Below are 26,655 nucleotides of genomic sequence, written 5' to 3' on the forward strand. Positions count from 1 at the left end.
GAAATCCATTAAATGTGTTTTTCTTGGTTATAAAGTTGGTGTAAAAGGATATAAGTTATGGTGTCCTGAAAATAGGAAAGTTGTGATTAGTAGATATGCTATTTTTTATGAAATTGCTATGCTACCTAACTTATCTCTTAAAGACTCTTCCAATAAAGAACATCAAAAGTAGGTGGAGCATTAGATTAACCCAGAATCTACAACAGAGTCGACTCCTCAAGTCAGTACAAAAATTTAGAATAGAGTTGCTTCTTCACCACAAAACTCTAACGCCAAAAACAGAACTAGAAGCGAAATTAAACCTCCAATGAAGTATGTCGAGGCTGATCTAGTTCCTTATTCTTTAAATATGGCTGAAGATGTAGATGCAAACAAAGAGCCACCTAATTATTCTAAGGCAGTTAGCTGTGAAGACTCAAAAAAGTGGATGTTTGCTATTGGAAACACGAAAATATACACACTTTTTCATGCCCTTTTTAACTCAAATTCATGCAGTTTCGGTAAAATTCTTGTCGAAAAATATATAGTTATTATAAAATAATTAAATTGCATGCAAATTATGAATATGTTGAATTTTAATTAAATGTATATCAAATTTTGATTAATTTTTATTATTTTGGAAAAATTTGCACAAAGCACAAAAAACAGCTTAGCAGACACTGCTAAAAGTGCAAAATCGAGAAGCAATTTTGAAGTATCAAGGAGAATTAATTTTTTAGCCTAAGACGGTCCAAATTATGTGTATTAATTCATAATATAATTAATTTTAATATTAATCCAATTTAATTTGGGTTAAATAAATTGTTATTAATTAATTATGAAAAGTGGCCCAGTTGAGCTGAACCGAGAAAACCGATCCAACTGAGCATTGGGCAGCCCAAAACCGTCCCACATGCTGACCCAATTAGCTTGTTTGACTAATTATTTGGCTTGCAAAATGACCCTTGAAGATTCCTTCAATTTGCATTCAAACCCCTACACTGTTCATGCCTTTCAAGTATATGACAAAGTTAGTTGGATCTTTATAAGTGCATCGTTGACAGCTATTGGGGTACCTAAGTACCTGCGAAAAGTGATTATGTCGGCTATAACTTCTTCTTCTATGCAAATTCTTTGGAACGGTGTGCCTACCCAGAAGTTTAAGCCAGCTAGAGGAATCTGTCAGTGGTGTCTTTTATCGCCTTACCTTTTTGTGCTGTGCATAAATTTGTTGGGGCATCTTATTAGGTCAGATATTGATATTGGTAGGTAGAAACCTATTCAGCTTTCAAGAACAGGTCCAGTAATCTCCCATCTCTTCTTTGCTAATGACTTGGTGATTTTTTGCAAAGCTCAATTTGATCAAGCGACTTTATTGAAGAACATTCTAAATCAATTTTGTGAGGTTTCAGGTCATAGAATTAGTACTAGGCAAAGTAATATTTACTTTTCTAAAGGTATTAATAATGATGTTTGTAACCAGATTGTTCAAATGTTCGACTTTCAGGAAGTTCAAAATCTTGGAAATTACTTAGGCGTCCATCTCCTGCATAATAGGGTTACTAAAAGTACCTTTAGTTTTGTGGTTGATAAGGCAAGGCATAAGCTTAACAATTGGGATGCAAGAAAGTTATCCATAGCGGGAAGAATCACATTGGCCTAATCCGTTCTTCTTTCCATCCCTACTTATTTTATGCAGTCGATGCTGATACCTAAATGAGCTTGTGTTGATATTGAAAGATTGGTCAGATAATTTATTTGGGGTTGTGTCAATGGTCAACCAAAAATGTCATTAGTGGGTTGAGACTTTATATATCAACCACGGTCTCGAGGTGGGCTTGGTTTTCGACACTTGAGTGATCAAAACATGTATTTTCTCATGAAAATTGGATTCGGTTTAGTCTCAGAAAGTAATGCCTTATGGGTTCGCGTCATTTGGTCTAAGTATGGATGGAAAGAGCAGATCCCAGAGTCTATTAATAGGAGTCAGTGCTCGCATTTATGGCGGTCTCTTGCTAAGTTACGGCCATTACTCTATAAAAACTTAGCTTGGGCCATTGGAGATGGGGCAAGTGTTCGTTGTTGGAAGGACTCTTGGATCCCAGGTATAGGTCCTCTACTTTCGAAAATTCCATCTTCTCCTAACCTCGATTTGGATTGTTTTATTAGGGAGTTGATCAACTCTGATGGAAGCTAGAATTTGGATTTGTTTCATGTATGGTTACTTGAAGATGTGATTAATAGGATTATTAGTATCCTTCCTCCTCATCCTGACTCAGGATCAAACAAGGTGATATGGGCTCAATCGACATCAGGCATTTTTTCGATTCATAGTGCTTTCTGGACTTTAAAAGAAGACACTTAGAGTTCTTAGGACAAGAATTAGAAGACTATTTGGAAATATCAAGGTCCACAGAGAGTGGGATTTTTTTTTTGGCTTGCATTTAAATAGAGACTTCTTACAAATTCGGAGCATACGAGGAGTGGGATCAGTCAAAGTAATTCTTACGCTATATGTAGACATGAGTTTGAGGATATGGCCCATGTTCTTCGTGATTGTCCTGCAGCAAAGGATGTGTGGACGCATGTGCTTCCAAATCAACTAAAGCAAAGGTTTTTTCTGATTCCTTCTAGACTTGGATTTCTTCTAATCTTTGTTGTCATGTGAGATTGTAGGATAGTGGAGTTACTTGGTTGTGCCTCTTTAGATTATTGCTTGGCGTATCTGGAAGAATAAGAATCTTTTTATCTTTCAGAACATCTCTTGGTCGACAACTGAAGTTGTGAAAGTCTCTACTAGTTGGGCTCGTTAATTTGAATTATATTTTAGTGGTTACAAGAGCAATGTTTCCTTCTTGAACCATGCTAATATTTCCAAAAGCACATGGGTGCTTTTGTCCACTGATGGCGTAGTGGCAAAAGATTCTGGTCATGCTGCAACAGGAGGCATGGTACGAGACAGAGATTGAAATTGAATTATGGGATTCGGTCGCTATTTAGGTGTCTGTTCACCGTTTGAGGCTGAATTTTGGAGTACCCTAGATGGGATCCTTTTGTTACTTAATAAAGGTTACAGTTGGACCATAACTCAGATGGATAGCCTTGAAGTAGCCCAAGCCTTGACTGATATGGGAATGGAGGAGTCAAGGATTACTGTGCTCAGAAGGACTCAACGTATCATGAAATCAGAAAGACAATTGAGGATCCTTCACATACCGAGAGAACAAAACTTGGTGGCTGATCGACTTGCCAAACTTAGCTTGAATTGGAAATCAACCTTGCAGGTCTTTGATGAAGCGCCTAAGGAAATCTTAGATTTGTTACAAAAAGATAAAGTCAATGGTACTTTTATGTAATTGATGTAATTCATCTTTTCTTTTCTCCAAAAAAAAAAAGAGCAAAGAGTAAAAGAGTAATTCACTCAAATTGTAAATAAATACTTCAAATCATGTGTCAGAAAGATGTAATGTGAAAATGATTATTTGTTTCTTTATATATATATAATATCATATTGCTATAGTATATATATGATCCAATCTTTTAAATATTAATTCTAGAAAAATATGTAAAATTATTTTAATTTTATCGTGTTTGTACATCTTTTATATATAAATTCTCTTCTATGTTCTAACTTCTATGCAATAGGAAAGCGAAAAAAAACATAATATTAAATTTGGCGCTTAACCTTTTAAAAAATCGAATTTGACCATTAACCTTTTAAAAAGTTAAATTGTTGTTCTTTTAATGAAAATCTTGACTAAAACATTAAACTTTTAAACATGACAAATCGAATGACAATCCACATGTACTTCATGCCAATTTTTTGAATTTTATGAACTTTTATATTTTTAATTTTAAATATTTTTAATTTATATATTTTAAAATTATTTGTTGACATATCATATAAGATAAATAGTGCCATGTGAGTATAAAAGTACACGTGGATCGCCATATAGGTTGCCACACCAACATTGTTAAAAAATTAATGTTTCAGATTAGTATTGTCGTTTAAAAAAGTGATTTAATTTTTTCTAAAAGATTAAGAGTTAAATTAAGCTAAAAAAGGGTAAGAGCTAAATTGATAAAGATATAATTGTTAATTGCTTAATTTTATAGAAAAGATGGACATAAATACCTTTTTATCAAAAAGCCACGTGGCAAAATGAAACGTTTTCTCTGAGGACCACAAACCATTGAATCTGATAGTATCCTACGTTAAGGAGCACAATTGAGTGAATTCCAAAATGTCATTCACACTGATCTCTTCCTCTTCTACTATTATCTCTCTCATGTTCTTGCATTAAGAGTACAAAATTTTCTTCAAGTTGGTAAAGCCCTTTGGCTATGGAGAAGGACAACAAATTCTTCAACCTCTTGCACTCGCCGACTGTTAGGAATCTGAGTCCGCCAAAACATTCAGCTTTGAGTTGACCTTCACATATTGTCTCCAAATTCATCAAATAATGTTGCGGAAGCGTCGATAATATTAATAACAATATTATCAGAAATATTTAGATAATTATTATGCCAACAATTATACTAAGAAAATTCTCAGTTAAATTGGAAGGGTCACAAATGGTCCCACTTAAAACCCAACAACTAGACAGAACTCACTTAGTTATTTATAGCAATAATAACTAAATAAATATAACCAACATAAAGCTATTAAATATAAGCAAACAAATGAGAAATAAAACACCAGAATTTTAACGAGGTTCGGCCAATTTAGCTTACGTCCTCGGACACTTCCAAATTAATATTTCCGCTAGAAATATTACAAAAGAGAAGATCAACACCAAGTTACAATTAGCTACTTGGATTTTCAAAATGAGATTTTGGGGATTATGAAACCTAAGGGGGAGGGGTTCTATATATAACAAACCAAACCCCCTCCCTTTCTATCTTTTCCCAATGTGTGATATTGCCAATATTCAACAAATCTCCACCTTGGCGATATTCCACATTTTCAAACATCTTCTCATAACACAAACTTCAATAGTGTCTTCAAATTTGCACCAACGACGCCATATCAAATGTGTCGGACATTGATCAAGTCTAAACAATGTTCAAACTTGGCCCTTGTAACCACCTTAGTCAGCATATCTGCAGGATTCTCCGTAGTGAATCTTTTGGAGAAGTATCTCCTCTTCTTCGAGAATTTCCCACACAAAGTGATAGCGAACGTCTATGTGCTTCGTTCGTGCATGAAAGACTTGATTCTTTGCTAAATGAATAGCACTCTGACTGTCAGAATATACATTAAGTTGTTTCTGACCAACTTCCAAGTCTTTAAGCAATCCGTGAAGCCAAATTGCTTCCTTCACAGCCTCTGTAATTGCCATATACTCTACCTCTGTTGTAGACAAAGCCACCGTGGACTGTAAGGTAGATTTCCAACTAACTGGCACTTTTGCTAAAGTAAACAAATAGCCAGTTGTAGACCGTCGCTTATCCAAATCACCTGCATAATTAGAATCACAATATCCAACTATGCATTGACCAAGTGATTCATCCCGCTCGAATGTCAATCCGACATTTATGGTATTTTGGAGATACTGCAGAATCCATTTCACAGCTTGCCAATGACCCCTGCCCGGATCATGCATGTACCTGCTAACAACACTAACAGCCTGTGAAATATCTGGTCTCGTACATACCATTGCATACATCAAGCTTCCAACTGCATTTGCATATAGGACTTTTGCCATGTACTCTCGTTCTTCCTTAGTCGTTGGCGATAACTGGTTACTCAGTTTAAAATGAGGAGCAAGTGGGGTACTTACAGGTTTTGTACCTTCGGACATACCGAAACGTTGTAGTACCTTCTCCAAATACTGTTTTTGTGACAGCCAAAGTTTGCCCCTCTTTCTATCCCGAGTTATTTCTATGCCGAGAATCTTCTTGACTTCCCCTAAATCCTTCATCTCAAACTCTTTACTCAACTGAGCCTTCAGTCTATCAATCTCCATTTGGCTCTTTGCTGCAATCAGCATATCATCAACATACAAGAGTAAGTAAATGTAGGAACTATCTTGAAGCTTGCGCAAATACACACAATGATCGTATTTGCTTCTTTTGTACTTTTGGTCCTTCATGAACCTGTCAAATCGTTTGTACCATTGTCTCAGAGATTGTTTCAATCCGTACAACGATTTGCTAAGTTTACAAACCCAATTTTCTTTACCAGCAACCCTGTATCCATCTGGCTGAGTCATATAGATTTCCTCCTTCAAATCACCGTGTAAAAACGCGGTCTTCACATCAAGTTGAGCTAGCTCCAAATTCAACTGCGCTACAAAGGCCAACAAAATTCTAATGGAGGAATGTTTAACAACTGGAGAAAACACCTCATTATAGTCAATTCCCTCCTTCTGAGCGTAGCCTTTAGCCACCAACCTTGCCTTGTAACGAACATCTTCTTTGTCAGGAAATCTTTCTTTCTTTGCAAATACCCATTTGCAACCAATCGCCTTCTTCCCTTTTGGTAGTTGTGCCAGCTTCCACGTCTTGTTTTTCTCTAGAGATTGCATTTCCTCTTCCATTGCACCTAACCATCTATCATTCTCTGAACTTTGAATGGCTTCGGTGTAAGTGGATGGAATATTATCAACAACTGGAAGTGCATAAGCTACCATGTCAGTGAAACGAGCAGGTTTCTGAATTTCTTGTCTCTGCCTTCTGACTGCAATTGGCTTTGATTGCTGTTGAGGTTCTTGGGTAGGAACCTCTTCCCCATCTGACTCTGCATCTGCCAATGAAGAATCACTAGTGGTACCCTCTACTGGAATTACCACACTCTGCTCAAACTCCACCTGCTGTGGAGTACACTCCACCTATTTGCAGTACTACTCACTCATACGGATTTACCTTATTCAACATGGCAGATTCATCAAAGGTAACATCCCTACTGATTATCGTTTTCTTTGCCTCTAGACACCACAAACGATATCCCTTAACACCAGCATTGAAGCCCATGAATAAAGCCTTCTTTGCTCTTGGATCTAACTTTGATTCTTTCACATGATAATATGCAATAGAACCAAAAATACGCAAGGTGTCATAATCAGTAGCAGGTTTTCCATACCATTCCTCCAAAGGAGTCTTGCCATTTGTAGCAGATGATGGCAAATGATTGATGAGATGTTGAGCATACGTCACAGCCTCAGCCTAAAACTTTCTATCTAATCCAGCATTAGATAACATACATCGAACTTTCTCCACAAGCGTTCGATTCATACGCTCTGCCTCCCCATTCTGTTGCGGTGTTCCACCTACGGTGAAGTGCCTTACTATGCCACAATCTTGGCATATCTTCAAGAATGGATCGCTTTTATATTCTCCACCGTTGTCTGATCGGAGAACCTTAATCTTCCTTCCTGTCTGATTTTCAACTTTAGTTTTCCACTTAAGGAAAACTTCAAGCACCTCATCTTTGTTCTTCATAGGAAACACCCAAACTCTTCTGGAAAAATCATCAATAAATGTGACAAAATAACATCTTCCTCCAAGTGATGGAGTCTTGGACGGTCCCCATACATCAGAATGCACATAATCCAGAATACCTTTAGTATTGTGAATCCCAGTGCCAAATTTCACCCTTCGTTGTTTTCCCAGAACACAATGCTCGCAAAATTCAAGTTTGCAAGTCTTTGTACCTTTCAATAATCCTTGCTTGGCTAGAGTTTGAAAGGATTTTTCACCAGCATGGCCCAAACGCATATGCCACAGCTGTGTTGCCTCAGCGTCCTTCTTAGTACTCGAAATTGCTGCTGCTGTTGTCCCCACCACTGTACTACCTTGGTAGTAATACAGATTGTTTTTTCTTATGCCTTTCACCATCACCAATGCTCCTGAAGTTGATTTAAGAACTCCATCTCGTATTGTCACAACTAGGCCTTTAGATTCTAACGACCCCAAAGAGATGGGATTCTTCTTCAACTTTAGGACATATCGTACATCCCACAAAACTCTAGTAGATCCATCATGATTCCTCAGTTTAATTGAACCTATCCCGGCTGTTTTACATGTGTTATCATTACCCATGTAAACAACCCCTCCATCTAGTTTTTGAAATTCAAAGAACCATTCCCAAATGGGACACATATGATAGGAACAACCAGAATCCAAGATCCACTCATCTGCATGTGATGTTGAAGATGACATACTAAGAGAAAAGTCTGACTCTGCTTCACTATTGCATTCTGCAACATTTGCATCTTGCGGAGTCTTCCCTTTTTTCTTCAATTTTGGACAATCTTTCTTCCAATGTCCTTTTTCTTTGCAAAATGAACATTCATCTTTGGCAATAGCTCGACCTTTGGACTTTCTTCTCTTCCCCTTAGACTGACTTTGCTGACGACCTCTTGTTACCAATGCTTCCACTGCTGCTTCACCTGAACCTTTCAACTTATCCTTTCGGCGTAGTTTATAGCTATACAATCGTGATTACTTCATTAAAAGTTACTTCCGACTTTCCATGAAGTAGAGTAGTTTCAAGGTACTCAAATTCCTCAGGAAGCGATCCCAACAACATTAACGCCAAGTCTTCGTCTTCAAAAGTCACATCCAAATTCAACAAATCGACCACCGGTGACCAAAATTGGTAATGTGCTCGTTCATCGTGGTACCAGAACATAAGCGAAGCAAGCAGTCTTTTCTTCATATGCAACTTATTTTGACTGTTCTTCTTCAGGAATTTCTCCTCCAATGCTTTCCACAACTTACTTGCAGAAGTCTCTTTACTGAATGTATACTTCTGCTCTCTGGAAAGACATGATCGAATTGTACCACATGCCAATCGGTTGATGGTCTTCCATTCTTTATCATCAACCCCTTCTGGTTTTTCTTCCTCAATGGCAATATCTAGACCCTGTTGAAAGAGGGCATCTAGAAGTTCACTTTGCCACATGCCGAAATGACCTGTTCCATCAAAAATTTCCATTGCAAATCTCGTATTTGCAGTTCCAACCCTCGACAAAATGTACGAGGTGGAAGTTGTTGATGTGGATGGTTTTTCTTCTGTCATTTTTGCCATAGCTTCTATTTAATAGCCACCAAATGCGGAATACCCACAAGCTTTAGGAAATGTTTCTGATGTGTAAGATCAGACTAAGCTGCAAACACAGAGCATACTACAAAACCTTGGCTCGGATACCAATTGTTGCGGAAGCGTCAATAATATTAATAACAATATTATCAGAAATATTTAGATAATTATTATGCCAATAATTATACTAAGAAAATTCCCAGTTAAATTGGAGGGGTCACAAATGGTCCCACTTAAAACCCAACAACTAGACAGAACTCACTTAGTTATTTATAGCAATAATAACTAAATAAATATAACCAACATAAAGCTATTAAATATAAGCAAACAAATGAGAAATAAAACACCAGAGTTTTAACGAGGTTCGGCCAATTTAGCTTACGTCCTCGGACACTACCAAATTAATATTTCCGCTAGAAATATTACAAAAGAGAAGATCAACACCAAGTTACAATTAGCTACTTGGATTTTCAAAATGAGATTTTGGGGATTATGAAACCTAAGGGGGAGGGGTTCTATATATAACAAACCAAACCCCCTCCCTTTCTATCTTTTCCTAATGTGGGATATTGCCAATATTCAACAAATAATACAGAGACAACGACTCCAAACAAGAAACCAACATCCTGGAGTTAATCACAACTTTAATATCTGAGACATTATAGAGCTTAAGATGCTTTAAATGTGGAAAACCTTCAGTAGTTGGGTCGTCAAGCATTTCTCTAACATCTTCTGTTCCATCTATAAATAGATTTTTGAGTTTTTTTCAACCACAATTTAATCCCAGCATACAAATCACTACTTTTCATCGAAAGCTGCAACGTACTTGATGTTTCCATCCATTTAGGACATGGATAACTGTAGTGTTCGACAGAAATCTTGTATCTTTCCGTGTTGCCCAAAAACAAGTCATCTTGTGGCATAGCTTGCACATCAGGAACTCTTACTTCCAAGGTGGTGAGACGAGACAGATGCTACAATTTAGCAAGACTAGCACTGCTTCCTGGGTTCTCATATAGGTATAGTTCTTCTAAACTTGATAAACTTGACAACACATTTGGTGATATTACTTCAAGTTTTCTACAACCACTCAAGTCTAGTAATTTTAGCCTGCTCTACTATCCTCTTTCCTTTGGGAGCACTCTAATACCAGAATTACGGAGGCCAAGGATTTCTAAGTTTACGAACTCTCCTAAGAAGTCTATATCTTCTAAACTCAAGCAAGAAATGGAGGAAGGCAACGATGCCCCTTAAAAAAGGTTATTTGGAACTTTTAAAGAATAATCGACACTACCCATAGGGAAAAAAGTAAGGTTTGGACATTCCAATTCATCTGGAAGCTCACTAACCATAGTCTTTTGTACGCTAATAAGACGGTGGTTTCTCATACTTTCCTCATTTGACCACCCTTCAAATACGTTTTCCTTACCTAAAGAAAGCCAATTATGGTCCCTAGAAGCAATTGAAATGGCAACATCGCAGACAACATCATCCATATCAAAGCATTCGGGGGTAGAATCAGCAAGTAACAGAGAAGAGTCTTTGAGCTCACTAGCCACTGCCAATACTCTGTTCAGTACCTTCTTTATTGTGTCAAGGCCACGAAATAAACCCAAACCTCTGCAACATTTCAGCAAGCCTTCAATGGCAGCAATATGACCCATGATACAGCAGAGCAAGAAAGTGAATTTAAGTTCTTCCCTTTCCAAGTATTTGTAGCTCATCTCAATAGCTGAATACACAGCACCTGAGATACCCCTGAAGTTTATTTCAGAGGGCTTTAGCTGCTCCGGAGCATCCTCCCATTCATACAGATTCTCCTTATATTTCAAAGCCTTTGCAAGTGCTGCAATAGCGATCGACAATCCTTCACATTTTTGGGTAACCTTTTTTGCTGTATATTGGAACTCAGCTCTTTCAGCAATAGGAGCAGTCACGTTATAGCTTCCATGCTTCATCTTCTTTCAGGATACCAATTGGAAGGCTTTTCTGAGAACCCATCAACTTCAATACAACGAGCTTCCTAGACGTCATCAACATCTTCAATCCCTTGTGTTCGTCGGTTGGAAGAATTCCAAGTGCGCCCAAGTCTTGTTCCACCCAAATATCATCCAAGATGATAAGAACCTTGGTGAGTTTCTTTAGTCGAACATGTAGTCGGGCAGCCCGAACATCAAGGCTAGGCTCGTCTAATTTCAGGCCTAACTTACTGGAAAACTCATTTTGAATATTTACCGTGTTTGAAGTTTGTGTTACAACAACCAACACCACTTCATCGAACAGCTGATTCTCCTTGGTTTCTCTAGCAATCTCTTTGACAAGTGTGGTTTTGCCCACACCTCTCATCCCGTACACTCCTATTATATTGACATTATCATCTTCTAACGCCCCCTTAATCCCATTGAAAGCACTGCTTCTTGATCCAAAGGCCTCGTACTCTGTTACAGGTCTGATAATGCCTATCCCTTCAAGAGTAGGGCGGTGTGAAACTCTAGTAAATCCCTTGTTTTGGTCCACGAGTTTAGCAATGGTGTCAGCCTCATTTTCCGCTTTCTTGCTGAGTTGATAACGGGACTTGAAATCAGGACAAAGCCCAGAGAAACACTTCTTCATTGATTTCTCTTCATCCTGCTTTAAATTAAAATAGGATTTATACTAATATGTTATAATCACCCTCCTCACATCACACTCACATCGGTATCCATCATTTACTCACCTTGCTTTTATCAACGACCGGATGTTATTGTCATGCCTTATGTTTTATACAATTGTTATGTAAGCATGATGATAATACGTGATTCATGTAACTATTGAATGAGATGAACATTATATGCTCATATATTTTTCTTTTTCAATGAAGCATGTCTTTTTATAAATTTCTCCTTATACTATTATATCCATTTTTTTTATATCATTATTTTTTTCATGCTTTATTTCATTAATAATTAATAATTGATATCTAGAAAAAAAGTTGAAAATCATTAGGATATACATCAACACTAAAAATAACTTTTTAAGAAAATGCATTAAAACTTATTAAATTATCATTAACATGCAATTCTTTGATTCTTGATTCATGCATCTCCCTTTTTGTTCAAAACAAATGTCAAATCCTTACTTTCTAAGTTGAGTAAGCAAATCATTGTGCAAAGTAATCTCTTGGTGATGTGAGCTTGCCTGCGAACCAAGAGGAGTTTGACACTACCTTAAAACACCTTTGCTTCTTTAGTCATACAACTTTAAAACGCAAAGACTTGAAATTGTTTAAAGTCGACACTACCTAATTTCGATCGGGAATCCATTACGACTCGTCATTACATCCGAAACGGGCTTGTATCACTTGGTCCCTTATTTACTAAATGACTCAATTATAAAAGTCTACAAAAGAAGAGAGGTGACTCATCATTTTTCTGTTGAACCTAACAAAATTTCTTGAAATTTCTGCAGAAATGGGCACTTCAATTACCATTTCAAGTGTTTCAAGTTCTTCTTCTCCATTAAAAAAAATGACAAAATTTTTTCCAAGTTTTAAATATTAATTTTCTCACCACTTTTTTGTTGGATTGCAACTTTTAAATATTGAATAAAAGTTGTTGAAACTAAACCAATTTCTTTTTTTTTCTGTTTCCAACTATTAAATATTAAATAAATATTTTAATTCAACTTTAATTAAAATTAATATAATATTTCGATTAACCTTTTTCAACTTTTAAATATTAAACTATTTGAAAATAATTTTTAATCTTTTGTTTTCACATAATTTTTAATACACATTTTACATTAAAATATATTTTATCAAATGCTAAAAGGACTTCTTTTAGAAAAAAAAAGAGGACTTTTTTTAAACATCTTTCAACTTTTAAATATTAATTTTTATTCAAATTTTAATTAAAACTAATATTTTGTTTCACTTTTTTAACTTTTAAATATTAAATTATTTACAACTAATATTTAATTTTCTTTTGTTTTCACGTAATTTTAAATTTTTCACAAAAATTTTCCAGGCTTTGAATATTAATTCTTTTCCTCCACGTTTTTGTTGGATTTCAACTTTTAAATATTAAATAAAAACGAAATTTTTTCTTCTTTCAAGTATTAAATATTAAATAAATTATCTTTAAAAAAGGAAAAAAAGGAAAGATGCACTATTCATTGTAACATGAATGAATGCTTATGTATATATGCCCGATCCAAATCCGAACCCGCCCGGCCATTTCCCCGTAACTGAATCCCAAATTCCCAAGTTTCAAATATATTTCGTCCTCTGAAATTTAGACCGGATATTATATCTTTAGGCTGGTAACTGGTAAGCCCCTTTCATGGTTTTTTAGTGGCCTTCGTCTTCAACCTCGTATCTATTTCTTTTGGCCCCCCAAAAAACCCTCCTGTCTAATTCATTTTAAATTCCCAACATCTTTTTCAAATAGCGTTTGACCTCAAAAAAGAAAATCATAAAAAAAATAGATAAAATAATTAGTTTAGTTTGGTTGTAGCAATCTAGAAGGTGTAGCAGGTTGGGTGGAAAGGATGAGGACTCTACCAACAACTTTTACTCTCTCCTTAGTTTCACGCTTAAATGTCTATAAAACCCCTCCATCTTCTCCCATGTTTCATTTTTGCCACTCTCGTTTCTTTTCAATTCCTCCTCCCAGACCTCTCTCTATCATGGCCTCTGCAACTCAACCTTCTTCTTCTCAGGTAATTTACACACTCAGTTTTCTGTTTCTTTCTATATCTTTAAAAAAGGAAATTTGGGTTTTCTTTTTTTATTTTATTTTATTGATTTTTATCTGAAAGGGAGTAAATTGATTGGAAAATATTCTTTTTTTGTTTAGGAAAATTAATGGGTTTTCTGTTTGTTTTACTAGGCTGTCTCTCCTGAGGATGTTAATAAAGAAACCAATATATTTCAGTTAATTCAAGCTCACCAGGTTTGTTTAATTTTACATATGTAATGTTTCCCTCTTTGTTTTGTCTATATATACTGTAATCAAATTGGGATTGGAACTTACTGAAATGTGGTTGATCCATTTTCAGGAGAAGGCTGCTAGGCTTTCTCCGGTGGAGGAAATCCGTACTGTTCTTGATCAAAGCACGCGCGGTATGCTTTCAACTTTTTCACAGGTTTGTGATCATATTACTAGTTGATTTGATCATTTATAATTTGGGTTAATTGAGCATGAAGAATGATATAAAGACACCTGTGATACTTGTTTAGACTTTATAACGAAGGTTGTCTAAATTACAAGAGTGATTCTTGATTAGGTTTAATGAACAAGGTGAAAGTTTGTGGATGGCTATTGCTTTTCACTTTTATCTATATATCTTGTTGAGAGAACTGAGCTACTTGAAATTTGTTACTGAAGTTTTAGGAGTGAAAAGGTACTTTTTAATCCTTTGTGGACTTTTAAAATTACTTCGGTTCGCTTACCATTTCCATGGTGATGATTTGGAATGAAGAAGTTTGAAGGATTCTTGCTATGCAGATCATAATCTCATCAGCTAGCAGACAATTCTAATCATGATAAATGAATCTTGTAATCATTAGATTTATTCATAATGAATAAAAACTTAATCAACTAGCTGCAGAAGACTCCTATAACCTAAACTTGCACAAGCTGTTACTGAATCTTGCAAAGTTTCTGCTTTTTGATCCTTCCTAGTTGCAGTTATGGTATCTTAGGCCATGGTGTTGCTCATACAATTACTATTTTCTATATAGAACCTGTAATGGAAACAAGATCTTGCAAAGTCTTGGGTCCTTTGGCACTTCTCGTGCAGTTGTTTGAATGGAATTAAACTGATGATTTATATGTGCCTTAACAACTCATATTAGGATTTTTTCTTTTTCTTTTTTGAGCTCCTTATTCAGTAAGAATTAGGATTATTATTTGCTTTCCAGGTCTTCTTTTGGTTTTTATAATTGTTTATGACATTCATCACTTAAGACATTTTTTCTATTTGTTGGCCTGCTCGTTAGGAAATTTTCTTCTTGCCCTATTCATTGGACATTTTTCTTGTTATCCTACACATTTTTACTTCTTTTCTGCTTGCAGAAGCATGAGGGCTATCCATCAGCGTCGATGGTTGACTTTGCGTGTGATGCCAATGGATCTCCGATATTAGCAGTTAGCAGCCTGGCAGTTCATACAAAGGTTCTCTCTTAGATTTTGAATTTTACTTAGTGAGTGCTCGATATGTAATCTATTCACTAAATGCCCTAGCTCAGAAGAATTAAGAGAAGGGGAATTGAAACATCAAAAGGATATTGGGTAATGTTCGGATTAGTATCATGCATAGTGATGGAAGCATTTATTGAATCATGTTAACTGTTAGGATTATAATTTGGTATTGTCATGTTGCCAATTTTGAACAAAGCCATTGCTGAGAACCAGGAAAGCTCTTTTCTCTTGTTATTAGCATTAGTTGCTTATGTCCTAGTCACCAACCTGCTTTCATTCTACCATTTGGAAACTTCTCCCCTGTTAATCCTATTGTCCTTGTGAACTGGTAGACAAGTTTTGTCCCTTTCACCTAATAATTCTTACAAAAATTACTTCGCAGGACTTGTTGGCTAATTTCAAATGCTCGTTGCTTGTCGCTAGAGATCCTGAAGACAGGACTGATTTAGTAATCACTCTGCATGGTGATGCTATTGCTGTAAGTTTGTAATTTCCAGTCTCCTGCTGGGCATCCTAATTGTTTGGTGTTCTGAAGTATTTGAGATGATGTATTGATCAATTATACAGGTATCCGAAAAAGATCAAGCAGCCATTCGAACTGCTTATTTGGCTAAACACCCAAATGCATTCTGGGTATGTTTCTCTTCCCCCTGCATGCTATGACCCTTTAGATTAATGTTGTCACTAATCTGCTTAGATAGAGAACTCAGCATATGTTCCTATTCTGAAGGTGGACTTCGCTGACTTCCAATTTATGCGCATTGAACCAAAGGTTGTGAGATATGTATCAGGTGTTGCGACAGCTTTGTTGGGATCAGGAGGTTTGTGCTCTGATTACTTTTCTGTATTACATCTTACATTCCTTCTATTGTAATGATAATTTTGAAGAATATTAATGCTGCCTGCCATTTAAGACAAGGCTCTACTGGTTCTTTTTCTGCTGCCTTTTACCCGTTTCATTTATTGTTTTCAGCAACTGTTATTGACTTGTTTGTGGTTTTGTTATTCCTTTGTCCTAACAATCATTTTTTATATTTTATTTTTCCTTAATGTCATTTTGTAATTTTTTTATATGCTTAGAGTTCAGCAGAGAGGAGTACCAGGACTCGAAAGTTGATCCAATAGCTCAGTTCTCTAAGCCTGTTGCGGTATTTTTTGCTGTTCATTTTCTCTTGTACAACATTTCATTTATTCATGAAAACATCCATTTTTGTCTTATTAATCCAGCATTTTGTTTCAGTCTCACATGAATAGGGATCATGCTGAAGACACAAAAGTCATTGTACAATTCGCAACGTCAATCCCGGTAATTAAGAATATTACGTTTTGGACAGTATCTTATATTAAGTGGAACATTTTATCCGTATTGTATTGAAGAGGCAAGTCAGCTAGCTCTTGCTGGTTAAGTTGGAAAATCATCGGACATGCCTCAATAGCTAATCCTAGGCCTCCTAAAATCAGAGTAAGAGAAATTAATAACTTATTCTGAATAATTTGGCTAAAGATGCTGAATATTTCTTCAACCCAAGTGCAGTAGGATTCTAATAATCTTGAAAAGACAGAAAATGATTCTTCATCCTAGAAGATCCAATGTTACGACTCAGATTTCATCTAAGTTCATATTTTCAGATGGTTCAATTTAGTTGTGGTTGAAAAAATGATATGGTGCCTCGTAATTCTTTTGGAGGCCAATGACAGTTGGTTTGGTTTTGGAAGGAAAGAAAATGAGGTCAATGTATATTTTGGTTTTCTGAAGTCCAAAATGAAGTCCCTGTAATTGAACCAACACAAACTGAATTCCACCAGTTTGGATCCGTTCATCATTTTTAAAAATTTTGAAACTTTAAAATATGTACTTGGTTCTATAGAATTTGTAAGCGTTGTTCCTAATTTTAAAAATATATATTTATTTTATATTATAAAATATGAAAACATAGATTTATGTTCGATTTGAATATTACTTTTTAACTTAACCAAAGACCAAACCAAATAGACCTAATTATTATCTGAATCAAATCTGAATTGAATTGCTGATCCATTTCTTCCCAATCATCTCTAACAATTATTCAATGTGATGATGTACTCTTCTTTGAAAATTTCTCATTGAAGACCTTTTATTGATAGGGAATTTAACATATCTGGTTATTGGGCTATTCCTTTTCCTGCCTGATCTGTGTCTTTCTCCAGGTAGACAATGCTTACATGCTGGATTTGGATAGTCTTGGATTCAATGTCAAGGTTTTAATAACTTTTAACCCTTCATATTAAATCTATGTTATTGGCTAACAGAAAGTAACGTTCTCCATTACTTTGAAGTTAACTGATAGAGATTTCCAATCACTATGCCTTGTGACTTGTGAATCAGTTCTTACTGTATTCAAATTCTTGCTCTATGAATCTTTTTCCCTGCAGGCTGGTTATCAAGGGAATACTTTCAAGCTTCGAGTTCCTTTTCCTAGACGTGCAGAAGATAGAAAGTGAGATATCTTTATATTAAATACTTTTTGGTCTGAAGAAACTTTCCTTGATATCTTACTTGTCATCTGTTGTTTAGTAGATATTGTTTTTTCATTTTGTTCAAGGCATTTGCTCTGGGATTATCATCTTAATCTTCTTTCTCAATGAGAACTAAATTTGTACCATCCTGGCGAAAGCCACTGAAACAAATGGGGAGGGAATGGCATATTGTTGTCCTTTAGCCAAGCTTTTTAAATTAGAATACCGATATTGTATTTGAATCTGGGTTCTTTGTCGACTGGCTAAGACTTCAAGTAAAGAACAATAGCTTGCATGAACAAGTTGTGGGTGTGACTGTGTTACATGCATGTTTTATTGTTGATCACTCAGTTTTTTTTTTCTATGTATGGTATTAGGGATGTCAAAACCCTCATAGTTGATATGCTCCAAGCTGCTCGATCTCAAGTCAACTGATCACACTGCTAAAAGTGACCCAAGTGGTGAGAGTTATCTAATTTCTTAAATCTCTGTTTCATCTAGACTTATGATTGTCATTGCTCAGCTTCAGCATTATAAATTACCATATATTATAAACTGTATACTGGAAATGGTATCTGATAGTGAAGATCCTCCTCATGCTTATTGACTTCGTTTTGCAGGATATTGTGTTACAGTTTCTTCAAACTTCTCCAGAATATGGACCAACATATATTTCCAGAATTCATCCAATAAAAATACAATTACAGAAGACAAGCAGCTGGGATAATTCAGCTTTCTGCATCTTATACCTCGGAAACTTTCATTTCAAGTTATTACTATTACAGTCTATGATGCCATTTGAAAGTTGAAACTAAGGGACGTGAAACTGGATTGTGATTATATACTTTGCCAGGGTATAATATTTTCTTCTTTCCACTAACAAAGTGGAGTTGGATAAAAACATGAACTATTGGAGGTGGAATATAACTTGAAAACATGATACAATGGTTTGGCTGTCAGAGAAATATGAAGGTGACTGGCAAAATATCTTATTCACCAACACTTTTGGGAAAAATTCTTGAAGTAATCTAATCTGAAATCCTGATGCAGCCTAGTTTTACTTTTTCTTCTGCAAAAGTTTGAACCTCTTGGTTGTTTCCAGACCATACGGATATACTTGGTGTTTGGTTGGTTGTAAATTTTGAAATTTACTTAAAAAAAAATACATAATCTTAAAAAAGTTAAAAAGAAGGGGGGTTTAGGCTAATATAGTAGATAAGTCCTTGAACATTGTTATTTTATTGAAGTCCTTATATTTTTGTTACATCTAATTAAGTCCTTAAAACTTGGATCGGTAAAGAAATATGTCCTTAAACTATCACCTTTTTTTTTTAAATAAGCCTTTATTCCTTTATTAAATCTAAATAAGCCCTTAAATTTAGGGTAAATTACTTTCAATGTCACTCTAAAATACAGTATGTAATATATAATTTTTTTATATTTTTAATCAATATAATATATAATATTAAAAATAAATAAAAAGACATGGCATATTCTAATAGTGCCACATGACAAGTTAGCGTTGGCCAACGGTTCATCATTGGCCAATTAAAGTCAATAATTTTTTTAATATTTAAATATTTAGTATTTAATATCATAATTTTTTATTTTAAATAAATTTAATTGTCACCTGACAATTTATTCATTGCCCAAAATAAGCCACATTACAATTTTTCATTGGTCAAAGTAGCCTAACAGATTTATTTTAACAGTTGTTTAAAAATAACCGAAAATATAAATACTTCAACAGTTATAGTGAATTAAATTTTTAATTCCACAAATAGATTTGTTAAATGTTTTACCACTCTTAAAAACTCCACTACTGTAGATAAAATATTCTTTTTAAACATTTTCCAATATTCAGAAATTAAAAATTGAAGAATAAAAAAAAACTTTCTTAAACAAAAATCTATACCATCGAAACAAACAAAAACTTGAATTGCTTTACTATTCTTGATAGATTGCAGAAATTTCTATGCAAATGCTACATTGAGGTACAAGAAGATGGACATGGGGAAGTATGTACTTTTGAGATTTTGTAATCCATTCAGACCAGTCCTGACAAATGCTACCTTCTTCTGTCATATGGGTGATTCCAGCCATCAAAATGCTTAATATGAAGGAAAAAACGTAATCTCATGGGATCATAGTTGCCAAAATTACTAATATTTATCCAAAAACAATAATTATTCTCATTTTTATATATATGAAAAATATCAAACATCTATACACCTAACAAACCCCAGCAAGTAGACCCATGTTTTAACTTCTCTATATTTTTCTCCAACCCATTATCATCAACTCCAAAAATATTACCCCAAAAAATATCAGAAAAGAAAAAGGCCCTGCTGCTGCCATTGATGTATCTTCAATCAGAATCACTTTCCATATTTCCCATGGCCTTCAATCCTCTTGGTCTCTGGATCATTGCCAAAACCCCACATCAGAAACATGAATAATAACATAAAAAATTATTGCATTGTAGGAAATGTAAAATAAGGGAAACCAAATCATATGTTACCTTCTTAGAACTCTTCTTTTCCCTAACTTCATATCTTTCTTGGCACATATCAGTCAACCATGCCCCAGGGCTCACCAGCTGCCACCACAACCAACCAATACATGTCAAATTTACACCAAAAATTATATATATGGAGCCTACATATATGCTTCATATACAACAATGTTTACTTACAAGTAAGCTCCTTTGGATAATCTTGGCTCTCTTTTTAGGCCTCTGAGGGGGTTTACACCCTTTCATTGCCATAAAATCCTCCTCTTTTTCTTTGCTTGACAATGTGATATACAGCTTTGGCCACACTACCCCTTTGTTATCCTCTCCATTATTGCTATCCACTGCAATCTTCCCATTCTCATCCACCAATCCCACTGCTGACCCTCTTGTTGTGTAGTACCTGTCTTCCTTCTCTGGTGAAGCCGCTTTCCGGTGATCCGATCGCAGTATAGATGCTTCTGAATTCCTACAATCAAACACACAAAAAGAGTAAATTTCACCATTATACCAGTTTGCTTATTTCAATTATAAAAGTTTTACACGGGAAATTTCTTAACACCATGTTTGGTTGCTAAGAGACCAAAAATTGCAGTCAGAGAACTAAAATGGTATAAAGCAGACAAGTAGGAACTTCCCCTATCCGATCAACCAAACAGGGGACAACGAGGTCCACAACCTTATTGAGTCATTTTCTCGGAAAATCTTTAATCACTGGTAGATGGCTTCTGAGAAAGAATAAATAAATATGCCTTTTCTCTTTTACCCGGAAAAAGAATCCATAGCCAGGCCCAGCTAATTTTGCGGAAGGGGGTAAAAACCAAAATTCAATCTCTTTCCCCTCCCTCCCTCCCAACCTAAGAGCTTCTCAGAAATCAAAGAAAATGGGTAAAATTAAAAAAAAAAAAAGCCCCAAATAGAAGAGAAAAAGCTTGAAAACAAAGAAAATCTCATATTTTTTTCCAAACGAACAAAAGGAGCCAAGAAAAATAAAACATGATTTTTTTTTTAAAATTCAAAGAAGAATTGATGTTCATACCTAGTGAGACGAGGATTGAATTGAGAAAAAGGAGAGGATTCTTTATCTAAAAGCCGAGAAGTGATTCTTCTACGAATTATAGCATTGGATTTATGAGAGATTTTTTGAGGGTCTTTAACTCTCACACATCTTAGCCTCTTTCTATTCCCCCACTGTAAAAACAACTCCGGCTCTATTGTTTTGCATGTTCTTTGGCTCCTCTCTTCTTTCTCCATCTCTGTCATTAAACCAATAAGAACAAATTAAAAAAAAAAAAGTTTCAATTTTCTTACATCCAATAAAATCAAAGCTGAAGAGCAATAAAGTTTTTCTTTTTTTTAAAAGAAAGACCCAAAATCCAATTTCGGTTGAAGAAAATAAGAATGATAAAAACTGATTTTTCAAAAAAGAAATCCCCCGGAAAACCAATTTGGGTGGTTTATGCTGTGAAAATCAAAGAGATGATGAAAATAAAGTCTGGGTGTCTTCTGTTTGTTAGAGCAGGAAAAGAAATACCATATTAAAGGGAAAAAATGAAGTTCGAGAGAAATTGGTTGCCTGACCTTGAAAAGCTAAACAGATACGCTATAATCTTTCCTAAAAAAAACCCAGAAACTCCCAACAAAAAAAAGAAACCAATTACCAAGTAAGAACAAAAAAAGAAACAAGATAAAGCAAAAGAAGGAGATTTCTTACAGTGAAGAAATGGTATCATCCCAGAGAAGAACAAAAAAGAGGTTTTTGTTTTGTATTGTATTGTTCGCCCAAATTATTAGTGCAAATTCTCTGTTTCTGTTTCTCTTTAACCTTTCTCTGATGTCTTCTTTTGGTTCCTGTAATAGATTCTGGGAAAGGAGAAGAAGCAAAAACAGGGTAGAAGAGAAGATATGGTGGCGTTGTATATATGGATCATTGAGTGGGTTAGTTAACCAAACCAAGTAGGGGAGGTAAAAAGTGGCATTAGTTCCATTTTAATGGAGCTTGGGCTATTTCTTCTTTTATAAATTTCTAGAAAGGCCTTCATTTCCCTTTTCAAGTATTTCAGTTGGGCTTACAAATATGGGCTCATAATTCTCCCAAAACCTAATTAATAAAAATAAATAGAAAAAAGCAATTAAAATCTTTCTCCTATGTTAAACAAAATATTTTAAAATTTATATAAATACCTTTGAGTTTAAGAATTGAAAAACCAGTTAAAACAAGAATTTTGATTATTCCCTAAATTTTAGTTATTTTTTTTATCTTTGAGCTTTCTTGTAACTATAATTTTACTTATAAGAAATTCTTCTGAAATTTGTAATAATTATGAAATTTTGAAACATTTTAAATGGTTGAATAAGAAACATTTAATTGGTCACAACAGTGCATCTAAGTTAGCAACAAATTAATTAGAATTAAAATGATCTGATTGGTGATTCAATATAGTGTCCAAGTAATGAACTTAACCTTGACCAGACCTAGGATTTTAAGCAACCCCATGATTAAAAGCTAGGTTTGACATTTCAAAACCTGAAAAGGAGCATCCAATTTACCTGCCACACCAACAATATGAATTTTAAAAAATGTAAAATCCCCCAACTCATCAAACTCACAGTCCTCCAGCTTCTGAGGGTATAAAGTTGAATGTGTGAAAATGGAATTTGACTTTAAAGCCATGGAGTTAGGTCTGCATTGCTTTGAGATTAGGAAATGGGCATCATAAGTCAAGTAAAGGCGGATTATGTTGACTCCCTGGGGTACTGCGAGTTCCTTTAAAATATGTGTTTGAAGTTAATACATTTTATATCGTTTTAAAGATTAATATTCTTATGTTAGTGTTTTGTATATGAATATATAAATAAATCCATTGTATTTAGGAACAACGAAAGTGATTAAAATGAAAATTTATAAAAGTCAAGTGATCAGTTATGTAATTTATCTATAATTTTTTCATTTTGATTCTTGGAAACAGCACGCTTTGCCTTCTAATTTTGCTTTAAAATCTCCCCTAAAGATTGTGGGGGTAATTCAATGATTTTTAGGTTGAAGTGTGAATGAAGCTACAATCAATTCAATTTTATCAAAGTTATTGTAATTTATCCACAAAATGTTCTACTTTTAATTAGGAACAAGAATTTGGTGATTTTTTTATTTTTAATATTTTTTATACTTTTATACAACACTTATCAATCTCCTAATCTTATACGTGTCGTAAATAGTATACATAATATATTATCTAATTAAAATGGTAGTTTTCTTTGGACAAATTAAAAAGGTAGTTTAGTTTGCTTGAAATATTTAATTATTAGAATTAATGAAATAAAATTAGTTTATTTAGATAAAATTTTGTAAGCGCGATGCGAGGATTTATTTGAGTCAATTTTAAGCCAATGAAAAAAATTGAGTTAGTTGTAGGTATTTGAATGAAATACAAATTAAAAATTACGGTTATTCAAATTAAATTCAATCCTATTTTTATTTAATATATAATTAATTTATTTTTATGATATAAAAATAAATATTTTATATTTAAAACAATTTAAAAGTTTTGAAAAATTATTGTTTTTAGAAATATTTATAAAAAAATCTTAAAATTTTTTCAAATAATATTCCATATTCACTTTATCAAAATAAGTCTAAAATATCAAAATAAAATATTAATATGGAAAAATCGAGAACCAAACCCACCCAAACTGAATTATGATGGATGGTTCAAAAATGTAAAAAAACTCTAACAAACTAAACAGATATCAACCCAATTAATGGAGTTGACCATGCTTATTTTATCAAATATTTAAGGAATAACTTATATTAAGATTATATTAACGTTCATAGTCATTAGTCACCAATAAAATAGTTTTACATCCTCAAATTTTAAAGGGTAAAGTGCAAAAATATTCAATAAAGTACTACTTGCATCCTGGTGTCCATTGAACATTTTTTTCTATTTTGATTACTAAACTATACAAAATCAAATATTTTCATCATCAAAAGTTAAAAGTCATTTGAAATTTGATGGAACTGTTGATGTGGGTTTTTTATTAGTCTAATAACAAATTTAGTTCTCTAATGTTTACATAATTTATCAATTTAATCTTAAATATAAAAAGTTCAACAAATTTAGCTTTAATGTTTACAAAATTTATCATTTTAGTTTAAATTATAAAATTCAATAAATTTAGTCCTCAACATTTACAAAATTACAAAGTTTAATTTTAAAAATTTTGTAAATTAAAAAACAACCTCCAAATCTAGTATAATAACAATAAGAAATTATTACCGTTAAAAATATCCATAGAGTCGTTGGCTACATCACAACCACAACCGTCTAAAAACACACTCAGCCATAACAATACAAGAATTAATGAAATTGTTGAGTAAAATTTAAAACAATCAATCTTATCAATTTATTTTTTCAAGACTTTTAATGTAAATTAAAAATTATTCTCCCATTTTTTCCCTACATTAGGTTAAAATTATTGTTTGCCACTAAAATATGGTCAATTTCAGTATTTGTCTCATTGCTTGAATCTTCACAAGAAATTTTAGAAATATAGTATTATGTTTTTTTGAGAAACTGTGAACCTTGTTTTACAAATATGGGTTCACACCAAATTTCATTCCCGTACCTTACTCACGGTTTATTTATGGTTCTTATTTTAGTTTCTTGTGCTTAAAAAAGAGTTTCAAAAAAAAGTTCATTTTTGCCATTTGGTGCGTGAAAATAGGGTATTAATGATTTTTTAGTACTACTGCTAATTGTGTATACAGTTGTTCAAATTCGTGTGTTTAGCCAAAGGGTGGGGGAATCAATGGCATCCATACTTACTTTCAGATAGACTTGTCCAAGGGTCGGGTAGCTCGTCTAGTCTGGTAGGACCAACCCAACTTGTGCTAGGCTTGAACAAAGATTTCCACACCTTAGGTTGGTTCAACCTAGTTCAAATTCAATTTAAATAGTAACTTTTAAAAAAATAAATTTAAATATAAAATATAAACTAAAATCATATTTTAATATTTTATTAAATTTTGAATACTAAAACGAGATTTTTGGACAGGTCGAACCAACTCAAAAATAGGTTTGGCCTGGAATTTTTTTTGGAATCGAGCCTAAGCCTAATCCATGAATACCTCTACTTTCAAGGTCCCATCTTGTTTTGGGGTTAACCCAAAGTTGAACCCCTATTTTAGAGTTAAGATATTAGCTAGTGGTGATGATAATTATTTTATTATTTTCAGTTTATCTAGGTTTGGGTGTTGGGTTATTTAAAAATATATATAAAATTTACCATTTTGTAAATGTTGAGAGTTAAGTTTATTGCTTTTTTTTTAGAATTTGAACTAAAATGACAAATATTGTAAAATGAGCTCTAAATTTGTTGAACTTTTTATATTTAGGATTAAATTGATAAAATGACAAATTTTGTAAACATTGAGCACTAAGTTTGTTAAACTTTTATATTTAGGATTAAATTGATAGAATGTGTAAACATTAGAAGGCTAAATTTTTTATTAGACCAACAAAAAATCCCACATCAACACTTCCTTCAAATTTCAAATGGTTATTAACATTTAGTGACGAAAATATTTGATTTCATATATTTTAGTGACCAAATAGAATGCAAGCAATACTTTAGTGATCATTTGTGTACCTTACCCATTTTTAAATGCATACAAGGTTATTACACATTCAAGCATCTAAACTATTAATAAAGTTATTGGTTGAGCTGGTGTCACGAGTCACCTAGGCCCAAGTTGGTTAGTGAAATTACAAAAATAACATTCCGTATTTAAAATAAGTTATATTATTTAATGGTGCTTTAGTCTTTCAATTTAAAAAAAAACAATAAAAATATGTATATGGTGGAATTTGAGCACATGCTAATTACATTGAAAAAACTTTAAATTTACCACTAAACTAGAGGTGTTCATGGGCCAGACTGAGGCCTGGTTCCAAAATATTTTTCAAGACTAAGCTTATTTTCAAGCCGGGTCAAGTCGCCCAAAAAGGCTATTTTACTATTTAAAAATTAATAAAATATTAAAATTATGTTTTTAGTTGCTATTTTATACATTTTTATAATTAAATTTTAGTCTAAAAATATTTTTATTATTATTTAAACTGAGTTTGGGCCAGACCGGCTTGGCCCAAGGTGCAACATTGCCCAAGCTCAGCTCAAGTTGGGTCAGGTTGGCTAGCCAGCCCTTAGATAGGTCTACACTCAACCAAAGCTTTATTTTGATATATTTATAAATTTTAGTTTTATTAGGGTCAAAAATAAAATTGGTACCCAAACTTGCCCACATCTCCCAGATTGATATTTATAGTTTTTTTTTCCTAGATTGGTACCTGAAGTTTTTTTCCGTCCACTATATTGGTACTTGAGCCTAACGATGTTAATTTTTGAAGACATGGCAACTCTGGCCAATTGCGAGTTGCCAC

General features: G+C 33.8%; 3 protein-coding genes across 5 annotated transcripts; 1 reads left to right on the top strand and 2 right to left on the bottom strand.

The window, feature by feature from the left end:
• Window positions 1–9,581: 9,581 nt before the first annotated feature.
• Window positions 9,582–11,638, bottom strand: LOC105801201 (disease resistance protein At4g27190-like). The gene is made up of 4 exons (XM_012632533.1): window positions 10,999–11,638; window positions 10,375–10,919; window positions 9,852–9,999; window positions 9,582–9,766 (listed from the first exon to the last, which is right to left on the bottom strand). Exons 1-4 carry the CDS (start codon window positions 11,636–11,638, stop codon window positions 9,582–9,584), a joined length of 1,518 nt encoding a protein of 505 aa, XP_012487987.1.
• Window positions 11,639–13,227: 1,589 nt separating this feature from the next.
• On the top strand, window positions 13,228–18,648 carry LOC105804479 (uncharacterized). 2 transcript variants are annotated; one of them, XR_008191146.1, is made up of 13 exons: window positions 13,228–13,723; window positions 13,894–13,956; window positions 14,063–14,149; window positions 15,082–15,180; window positions 15,590–15,685; window positions 15,775–15,840; window positions 15,938–16,028; window positions 16,288–16,355; window positions 16,448–16,513; window positions 17,399–17,445; window positions 17,620–17,684; window positions 18,081–18,164; window positions 18,324–18,648. XR_008191146.1 is itself a non-coding variant. In XM_012637115.2 (13 exons), the coding sequence occupies exons 1-12, from the start codon at window positions 13,553–13,555 to the stop codon at window positions 18,136–18,138; spliced, it is 981 nt and encodes a 326-aa protein (XP_012492569.1). In that variant the 5' UTR covers window positions 13,231–13,552; the 3' UTR covers window positions 18,139–18,164; window positions 18,324–18,648. The 2 variants fall into 2 exon arrangements, 1 of the variants encoding a protein (XP_012492569.1); XM_012637115.2 differs by having other exon boundaries at window positions 13,231–13,723; window positions 17,395–17,445.
• A 1,205-nt stretch (window positions 18,649–19,853) lies between these two features.
• LOC105804480 (uncharacterized) lies at window positions 19,854–22,079 on the bottom strand. 2 transcript variants are annotated; one of them, XM_012637116.2, is made up of 5 exons: window positions 21,930–22,079; window positions 21,255–21,471; window positions 20,399–20,684; window positions 20,225–20,302; window positions 19,854–20,122 (listed from the first exon to the last, which is right to left on the bottom strand). In XM_012637116.2, the coding sequence occupies exons 2-5, from the start codon at window positions 21,467–21,469 to the stop codon at window positions 20,072–20,074; spliced, it is 630 nt and encodes a 209-aa protein (XP_012492570.1). In that variant the 5' UTR covers window positions 21,470–21,471; window positions 21,930–22,079; the 3' UTR covers window positions 19,854–20,071. The 2 variants fall into 2 exon arrangements, with proteins under 2 accessions (XP_012492570.1, XP_012492571.1); XM_012637117.2 differs by having other exon boundaries at window positions 21,797–21,941.
• Window positions 22,080–26,655: the final 4,576 nt, after the last annotated feature.

The sequence above is a fragment of the Gossypium raimondii genome, chromosome 11 (assembly GCF_025698545.1).
Source record: "Gossypium raimondii isolate GPD5lz chromosome 11, ASM2569854v1, whole genome shotgun sequence".
NCBI lineage: Eukaryota > Viridiplantae > Streptophyta > Magnoliopsida > Malvales > Malvaceae > Gossypium > Gossypium raimondii.

Bases quoted from the DNA above. Each gene is read 5' to 3' on its own strand.
- LOC105801201 (XM_012632533.1), bottom strand. From the start codon at position 11,638: ATGAAGAAGTGTTTCTCTGGGCTTTGTCCTGATTTCAAGTCCCGTTAT. The intron at 10,920-10,998 runs GTATCCTGAAAG...TCCAATATACAG, and splicing joins TCAGAAAAGCCTTCCAATTG to CAAAAAAGGTTACCCAAAAA. The intron at 9,767-9,851 runs GTACGTTGCAGC...ATCTATTTATAG, and splicing joins TAAATGGATGGAAACATCAA to ATGGAACAGAAGATGTTAGA.
- LOC105804480 (XM_012637116.2), bottom strand. From the start codon at position 21,469: ATGGAGAAAGAAGAGAGGAGCCAAAGAACATGCAAAACAATAGAGCCG. The intron at 20,685-21,254 runs GTATGAACATCA...GTTTGATTGTAG, and splicing joins TTCAATCCTCGTCTCACTAG to GAATTCAGAAGCATCTATAC. The intron at 20,123-20,224 runs GTAACATATGAT...GCAATGATCCAG, and splicing joins AAAAGAAGAGTTCTAAGAAG to AGACCAAGAGGATTGAAGGC.
- LOC105804479 (XM_012637115.2), top strand. From the start codon at position 13,553: ATGAGGACTCTACCAACAACTTTTACTCTCTCCTTAGTTTCACGCTTA. The intron at 13,724-13,893 runs GTAATTTACACA...TTGTTTTACTAG, and splicing joins CTCAACCTTCTTCTTCTCAG to GCTGTCTCTCCTGAGGATGT. The intron at 16,356-16,447 runs GTATTTTTTGCT...ATTTTGTTTCAG, and splicing joins AGTTCTCTAAGCCTGTTGCG to TCTCACATGAATAGGGATCA.